Consider the following 9,295-nt stretch of genomic DNA (forward strand, 5'->3'; position numbering starts at 1 on the left):
AGTGAAATCAAAATTAAATGAAGGGTTTTGAAACAGCCTTAAAATGAGGACAGCCAAACCATTTCAAAAGTTTGGAAATGTTTTGAGTTTCAAACCTGAACCTGGGCTTGCCTGCAGGAAAATAGAAAGTAAGGACAGATATTCACTTGTAATTACATGTGCAGTTACCATGCCTGAATAAACTGTGGAGCTGATTGCAATAAGTAATTAACTCCAGAGCCATAACAGTTTATTCAGGCACAGCACATAGAGCCCAGGTAGAACAGCCCAAGCTAGCAGGGGGCCCCACAGTTAGTCTGCCAGCCCAGGGCTGCTCCCCCCAGCTCAGTGTGCTGCAGAGGGACTTGCTGGGGCCCAATGGAGCTTCACTGTGAGGCTAGCTGGCTTCTGCGCATTAAAAACTCCACACCAAGGTAGCACTTATAATTACAAATACTACCCTGCTGCAGAATTTATTAGTTTTCTGCACCTTAATAGAGACACATATGTAGATGCTGACACATTTACTGCAGAGCTAAATAGTCAGTTCCACAATAAACGTCTCATGGAGACCCGCCCTATAAGTACATCAGAAGGTAAGTACCAGAGATGCTGGAGCCCACCAGAGATGGGCTGCAATCTGCCCCCCACCCCCCGACTCCAGAGCCGGCTGAGGAAACCCCAGGATGGACCTTCCCCCCTTGTCTTCTCCCTCTCCCATTCTGAGAGGGAGTTTGGAGAGAGGGGTGGGGTTAGGGGTGGGGTTAGGTGAACACCTGTTGGATCAGGAGGGTTGATTTAACTCATGGCTCTTTCTGTGAAGTGCCATGAGTTAGACTGGGGAGCTCCACATCTGTCACTGCCCTCAATCAGTTTATGGAAGAGATTATATGGTATGATTACTTGTAATAGCGGGGGAGGGACTAGATTCTATGCCCCTGGAGATATGTTCCAGTCCTAGGTTGAGGACATAGTTTTCTTGTAGTCCACAGATTCTGTACTAACCACAAGAGTTTTTTAATATCCTCAAGAAGTAAACCTCTATGAATATCTTAGCAACCCAAGAGTTTTCATGCCCTTGACAATAAATCAACAAGAGTGACTTCTGGTAACTAATGACAAGAAATAAAGAAAAATAAAATAAAAATACCAAAGCAAATAATTTGGGGACATGATATACTGAAAGCATTAAAACAAGATGTGATTCAGAAGGAAGGCATAAATAGCAATATAAACCTCTTCATATTTTCTGTATTAATGCTGAAAAAACCAGCGTGTTAGCAACACATGTAATATAGCATAGTCATTCTAAGAACTACAATAAATTTAGGAGAGTTAATTTGTCAAGTTCAGCTGCTTTAAATTTAAAAAGTGAGGGAAACAGAAATTCACTGGCAGTCTATCTTGGTTTACCATGCTGTTTAAAAACTATTCTATATTACCATCTTGAGAAAAACCTAATGGAAATATAGCAAAAGCTCTGTCCAAAATGCAGCTGATTGTACTGCACTGCAGCTAATGCCACCACTAAGACCAAAGGGAGTTGGAGCTCTTCCCAGAACAGGACTCTTTCCCTTTTCATTCCATTCATAATCCTTTATCTCATAAAGCAGGACAAATTATTTTTGTTTTACTTAATAAATTAGCTTCTTATTGCCCATTTGGAAAACTTTTCTTTGTGCATGCAAGTGTGTGTATAAATACTTCTTAAATAAAATTAATGTTTTCTTCTTGGTTAGTTACTGAATGTTTAAAAAAACATGGAATTCTGACTTCTAATCCCTCATACAAAATTGCTTAAAAAGCAGTCCTTGCTTTTAAAGGGAGATATTAGTATGCTTGCTTTTTGTAATGTAAGTTGTAAAACCTGCGTTGGTGACTTTGCCACACTGAACAAAGCACCCTCACAAAACACCTTGAACAGGCAGATTTGCAACATTTTAAACTGGCACTTCATCCCTCTTTCAGCAAGCATCCTCTGCAGATTTAATGATCAGGAACATCCTTCTGATGCATGCTGGGAGATATGGCTGCAGGGTACAGACCACAGCAGACAGTGTGTCAGATGAGGCAGAACTTCTTGTTAGGGGTGAGTATGCTAATAGCAAAGTCTGAAGACATGATCACCATAAATTATCATACAAAGGAATTTAAATGCATGGACTTTGAGCACATCAGTACTATGCATTATACTATACAGATTTTACAATATAGATGTCATTTTTGCTTGACCTTTTTGTCTTTGACAAAGCTGTACGGTAAACAAGTCTGCAAAGTACATATGAGTAACAGCAGCAATCCTTAAATAGACCCTCAGTTTCTAAAAGAGTTAACAGCATAAAAAACATATAATTTTAACAATTTAATTGAGACTTAAATATCTAAGTGAGATAGATGAAATGGGCTTTTTGGTTCATTTTTTTCCTTTATTATTATAAATTGTTTCTCACTTTCTCTGAGGCTCAAGGGTTTGAGAATATAAACTGTGCTTCTGTTGAAGGGGACTGCTCCATTTTTAGTAAAATTAAAGGTCTAAGTATTAGTCACAGAGTAGTTTATAATCTGAACTTTTTTCTGGCTAAATAATGACCAAACTCTGGCAATTTGTTAGTAGCCTGCAGCCACACTGAAGGCTCAATCCTGGCAGTTTCTGAATACTACCAGAGAGGTGCAGACTGCCATCGGTTCCCACAGAGGCCAGTTGTTATTTAGAGCTCTCAGCACCCCACAGGAAGGGTCCTCTGTGCTTCGCAGGATTAGCCAGGCCTCCAGTTAGCATAAAATAAAGAATTGGTCACGTTTTGCACAGCTGTAGGTCCCATCCTGCAATGAATCCATCTGTCTTCATCAATTCGTTATGGGACTTGTGGTCTGTGGTGCCCTACATATTTGCATTTAAAATGAAGGATGCTGCATTATAACATTCCTAATGCCTCATTTATGTAACAGTTCATACGTTATATAGCATGCAGTGTTTTAAAATAGAATAAATTATATTATTGACATATGAGAAACTACAAGCAGGATACTAAGCCTAGAGATGATAATATTTTTTTAAATGCTTTTAGCTTATTCTGCCACTTCTTTGCATTTGATTTTCACTCTGGCAGTCATTTGAACAGAGAAACCATGAATCTAAGGAGAGAAATTACATCTGATGAGAAGTATTTTGTTAAAGTTTCCATGTGGAGGACCATAGTGCTTTTATTAACCTATGGCACTCTATAAATGTCATTTCACTTATTAAGTGTCAAAAATCTCTCAACCTACTGGTGTTTGGTATCCCACGGTCTTTCTTCTAAATTATGCAAATGTGACTCTCCCCCTTCCCCCCCTCTTTATAACCTCTTATGGTCAAGTAACTATTTCTTGCTCCACTGGGTTTATTTTTATTTGTATGAATTTACTGTGTTTTGTTACAGAGAGAAAATCTCAGAATAGGAGTTTTGAATGTAAGAGTAACAAAGGCATTGTTTGGGGCATTAAAAACAATAGATTCAGGTGTCCCATTAACATGCCACTTAGTGACAGCTTTATAACATCATTCAAATTCAAATATGTCATGCTTGTATTCCATATTCTTGGTGCATGGTAAATTAAAGAATGGAGAAACATTTCAGCTTCACAACTAGTGTGTATTGTGTGACTACAGTTTTTGTACTGATATAAACCTCTGGTCTTATTACACAATATGATCTTGTTAGTTTATTCAAGAAATTAATTTCTTATTAGATATTTTTAACACTTACGAAGTAGGATAGAGTAGATTCTTCACCTCAACATTGTTTTTGCCAAATGAAGGCTATTTTTTTCTTTATTTTTGTCTTTCAGTAAACATTTCAAGCAGCTTCCATGTAGTCATGGCTAGCTGTTCCTGTTGGTAAACCTCAGCAAAATTCATGCAGAATAGTAAAAAGAATGCAAATATTTGCTTTCCCTTATTTTGCTAAAATTATTTTACTTCCATCTTTAGGTACTTCTCCTTTTTTTCCCACTACATCTCTCAGGTTACATAGGCACTTGCTGCTTTACCACTGGATAACTGTCCAGTAGTCCCAGATTGCAGTGTCACTGCAGATGCCTCAAGTTCAATGCCTCAGGTTCAATGTCCTTGGGTATGCTGGAAACTCATTCAGCAGAAGAGATCAGCAGCACAGGGTGACTCTGAATCCACTTAAAGGAAGAAGGAATTGCCATGTGTTTAGGAAATTTGCTACCACTGTGAAGTGATGATAGAGAAAGCCAATTTACCATTTACTGCTATTTAGTTGTTAGTATAGCTTTTGGGTAGAACAACTTCTTTGTGCCATCTTCTGTCATCTATGCTTTTAATGTTTTATTATGAAACCTGTCTGATATTTTTTACATATCTGACTGGTAATATGTAAGATCTTCTTTACTCACTGTCACCTCCATCTCCTTCACAGTAAGAATTTGCACAAAAAGTTGAACAAAAATCACTTAACATCTTCTTTTTACATATTCACAATTATCAGTTTGTGCAAATGGAGCATGTCATACTATCTTATGTTAAATTATTGTATTAACATTAAGTTCAAATAATTTTTTGTCACTTCATAATAAGAGTTTTAAAAGACAACTGCACTTAATCCTGGCCTGTCAGGTGGAACAACAGCAACACAAATCTTTACAAGTCCAGTGTTTGACCAGTTCTTGTTACTGGTCCAGGAACAGTTTTCCCTTCCTAATGCCATCCTGGATTACCAACATTTATTTTATTTGCATGTCTTGAGCTTTCTGTGAATTACAACTAGCAACAGAGCAAAAAGAAGAATTTTTCAGCTTGGCTGGTTTTGTGACTATAATTGGCACCACTTTTGTACTCATGCTGTCTCTGTACTAATTTTTTACAAAGAAGTGATTACAAAAACAGAAGGCTCTAATGCAGGATAAATATGCATGTCATGTTCTGACACTAATGATGTGATCACAAATGCGGTTACCATATACCCACATACCAGCCAGGAAGCTTAGTCTCCGCAGATGTCTCAGCTGATCCTGTAGCCAACGATGTGTCAGGTTTCCTCAAGACAAAGCCTGCTTGGTAAGTTAATTTGTTTTTAAAGACTGTCTTCCAAAAAAAGGTTTTATTGTGTTTTTATTTTCCCATAATGCTGTGGAAATTCTGAAACAGTCTATGCATTCGTTTTTCTTGTAACAGTGGATATCTTCATGATCTGGTATGTCCATCATCTTCAGTCTAAGGAATGTTAAACCACCAGATAGATCTGTCATGGAAAGAACAGACATTGTAATGAAAATACTTTTATTACCGTAGTACTACAGATCAGCATTGGTTTCACCAGACACATTTGGCTGAGGTAAATAGTATCGTTTGTTTGCTGTCAAGTACTTCCCTAATACAGTAAATCACCTTACAAGAGGAGGATTTAAAACAAAAAAACCCAATAACAGCCACATAATTAAACATAGCTCATTTTTGCCAAGAAGAGATGAGCATGCTCTTGAAACATTATAATCCAATTTCTAATGAACTCAAAAGTAATCCTGACCTTGACTTCAGTAAGAAAGTTCATATGGACCTCTTCTTCTTGGATACATGTGATTAATGTGCATGAATAAACTCTGGTGCTTATTGCTCCAGAGCTTTTTGCTCCTGTGTGCACTGTTTGAATATGCACCTGGAAGCAAAAGACTCTGGAGTATATTGATTGCGCACAAGTTAGAGCAGCCCAGGCTAACAGGAGACCCAGGGGGTGCGGCAGCCTGCCAACCCAGGGCTGCTCCACAGGACGCCACATGTTACGGAGCAGCTGACTGGGGCACAAGGGTTCTTCAATGCAGGGGCTGCCTGCCAGCACCCAGGGCAGCATCTACATGTGTGCTGCTGCACATGAAAAAACTTTGCAGCAGATTAGGTTAGTATTTATAAGTCCTAACCTGTTGTGGAGTTAATTAGTTTCATGCACCATAATAGGGGCACACAGGTAGACGCTGAGATATTTACTGCACAGTAAACATCTCGTATTTACATGCCCCTTGTAAACAATATATTCTTCTGCTCTCTTTTCTGCAATTTTGGAATACATACTTACAGAAGGTATAATGCTGTTCCACTGTGCAAAGCAGAGAGGATTTTTGAGGTCACATACAAGATAAACTATCATCTGTACTGTGCCTCATCAAATGTACTGAACCTCCCACCTTTTAATATTTTAATATTGATGTCATTCGTGAAAACGATTATTAATCACAGAACATTATGGCAAACTGCTAGTTCTCTTTGGATTATTATTGTTCTAGAGACTTTTAGTTCAGGTTATGAGTTCTTTGCTGTTGACACAAGAAGTAAAATGATTATTAGTAAACTTTACTCAAAACATAATCAGAGTTACCAGATATATTCTATCACCTGAGCCCTATCTAAACATTCAAGCTCATGTATTTGTTTTGCTAGACTTGGTTACATTATGCCAATAAGTTGCATCGATCACCCAGTACTAACTACCTGCTGTAGGCTGCATTACAGACCACATCTTAATAATCCATCCATCAGTCAGTACATCTGTTACAAATTATCAAACCTTCTTTCAGATTGTTCTGTTTAAATGGTCCACACAGACTATAGCCTTCTTCCTCTTTGTCTAAGTCAGTCAGGTGGTATCTTCTATATGGTCCCAACAAGGTCACTGTCAAAGTGTGACAGGTATACTTTTTCACTATATGGAATTTAAATAATACATTGTGGGCACATCTACATATGCAGTTATGGTACCTGAATAAACTGCAGAGCTAAAACTCCAGTGTTAATTGCTCCTTGGCTCGCCATTTGAACATGCACCCAGAAGCAATTAACTCCAAAGCAATAAGCTCTGCAGTTTATTCAGGCACAACATGTGGAGCCCGGGCAGAGCAGTCCTGGCTGGCAGCAGGACCCAGGGGTCAGCTTGCCAACCTGGGGTTGCTCCACCTGGCTCAATGTGCTGCAGAGGGGCTGGGTGGGACACAAGGGAGCTTCAGCATGGGGCTAGCTGGTAGGCAGGCCCTTAACCATAGCGCACACATACCCCAGCCAGCACGCAGCATCTACACATGTGCTGCTGCAGAGATTTTTACTCCACAGCAAATAGTACTTGTATTTACAAGTACAGTCCTGTTACAGAGTATATTAGCTTACTTTAGTCTCATAGGGTCACACGTATAGACACTGAGATGTTTACTCTGTAGCTAATTATTCAACTGTGCAGTAAACGTCCTGTGCAGTTTTGCCCTGTATAACTTTGTTATGGAAGACATTATGCCTTAGATTGCAAATGATACAATTTTATAACAAATTATAAGATGACTAGCAGTTTGCAAGGAAATCACAATGACCTATTTAAGACAATTTCTAGATGGATAATATTTGAAGAACTAATTTTAAAATGTCCAGGAGTTTCTGTCTCTCCTATCACAAAGAAGTGTGTAAGTTTAATCTGTGCCCATCTTTCCATTGTATTGATCAATGTATCACTCAAAATAAATTACTTAAGTGCTTCTGACAGTTGTATTATATTTTTTAAGGAGCAACTTTGAAAGAAAAAAAATCATATTCTTGAAAGAACCACTTTAGCATGCTGTGTCTTGAACAGTCCTCTGGTCTTTGAGATTTCACTGAAATAATTTAATCTTGTTATCTCCAGTGGAAGTTAATGATGTAAATTCTGGAATTTACCTAGTTTCTGATACTAAGAGCTTTCTGACTATATTTTGTCAACCACTGAAATATGGTTCTCAATTTTAGCAGTGTGTGCTCAAACTCTTTGTTGTTGTTGTTGTTACAGATGTGGATGGACAATGTTCCTTTCCCATGAAGCAAAAAAGACATTGATGTTCATCATCCCCCTGGAGTTTCTGGACTATGTTATACATGCTATGGGGAACCTATTAGCATATATAAGTTAATTAAAAATAAATTCAACCATATGATTATTAGTACTAGAGTCATGACAAAAAGATCATATTGTAAAAAGATGGAAAATGTTTGTATCTACCCAAATAAAAAAAAATCAGGTTTCTTCTCAGTGAATAGTATGCACTGTATGACCATTTACAAAAAGCTAATCAAATGAAAATCAACTGGAAATAAAATGAGCTTAAAGATCAAAAAGCATATTGAGAGCTGTAAGACCTTAAACAAAAGTATAAAGAAGGATTTTGTAGAGTAAAAGGGTGAAGGCCTTTGTGACTACAAAATGCAGTTTTAAAAGTACACATTTTGTGGTCTAAATACATTTTAAAAAGAAGTTAAAGCTGTTCATATTTCAAAATGATAAAAGTACCAACCTAAGCAAGAAATCTACTCTCATAATATGTTTGTGAAGAAGCAATGGTATGTGTTTCCTCTGAACTTCACTGACCTAGAGAGAATATAACGTAGGAGCTCCTAGTTAAGCTGACCATACTGCTGCTCTCAGTTGTAACGATGCCAATAAAACTTGCAGACAAGTATCTGAGTTTAAAGGCCATCACCACAATTTTATTAAATGTAACACAAACAAGTATAGCAGGTTTCTTTTGTCCCTTAAAGGTGCATTCAAACTATAACAGAGGCTACTCAGACACCTCTAACCCCAATATCTCAGCCCAAATAACTGGATTTACAGTCCAAAGTGAAAACCAAACTCCCTCTCAGGGCCCTTGATCTTGCATCATGTACCTGTGCCAGGAAGTCTTTGTTGGATATTGGTCCTTGTCTACATGCCTTTGTTCCCAGTTCCTTTAGTGTAGACTCATCTGCTCTCAACTCCAAATCTACATTCAAAGAAGGGAACCAAGATGACCAGTTTTTCTGTCACAAAGATTCCTGCACAGCATGCTATGATAAAGTAACTCAACCAGTTAATTTTCTTCAGTACACTATAGCTTGTAGATCGCCTGCCCTTCAGCGTTCTGGAGCATCCAATGGTCAAAGCAAGATTTATTTACTTAAATCTTACTTACTATATATAATAAGTCTAACTGATCTGTTACCTTGTATTTAAGAGTATAGATCTTGCAAATTCTATAATAATTACAAGAGAAACAAAAATCTGAGGGGAATAACACAAGGGTACACATTAATTCCAAAGTTGTCTTACACAAATTAAACATTTATATATTATATCTGGTTATCATTCATAACATAATTCAATCATTACAACTGCATATACATAATCCAATATTGATTACACACGTACCCTTATTTTAGGTAAGCACATTCCAATGTCATCTTGTTTTGTATCAAGCTACATATGTTCCTTCATTTCAAAATAAGCACGTGCCAGACCTATCTGATTTTGTAAAAGCACAAGAC

General features: G+C 37.6%; 1 protein-coding gene and 1 long non-coding RNA gene across 2 annotated transcripts in view; both read left to right on the forward strand.

The window, feature by feature from the left end:
* CNTN5 (contactin 5) overlaps positions 1-9,295 on the forward strand; it is a 1,308,168-nt gene that overhangs the window by 1,165,081 nt on the left and 133,792 nt on the right. Inside the window, exon 16 of the mRNA XM_019525021.1 lies at positions 1,948-2,068. Coding sequence (XP_019380566.1) covers positions 1,948-2,068 — 121 coding nt within the window. The remainder of the gene's footprint in view (positions 1-1,947; positions 2,069-9,295) is intronic.
* Positions 4,548-8,002, forward strand: LOC109303008. Its single transcript, XR_002098983.1, has 3 exons — positions 4,548-5,044; positions 5,162-5,321; positions 7,785-8,002. It is a non-coding gene; the product is annotated as an uncharacterized LOC109303008 (long non-coding RNA).

This window comes from Gavialis gangeticus, unplaced genomic scaffold, assembly GCF_001723915.1.
Source record: "Gavialis gangeticus isolate Ggan-Ray unplaced genomic scaffold, GavGan_comp1, whole genome shotgun sequence".
NCBI classification, from domain to species: Eukaryota; Metazoa; Chordata; order Crocodylia; family Gavialidae; genus Gavialis; species Gavialis gangeticus.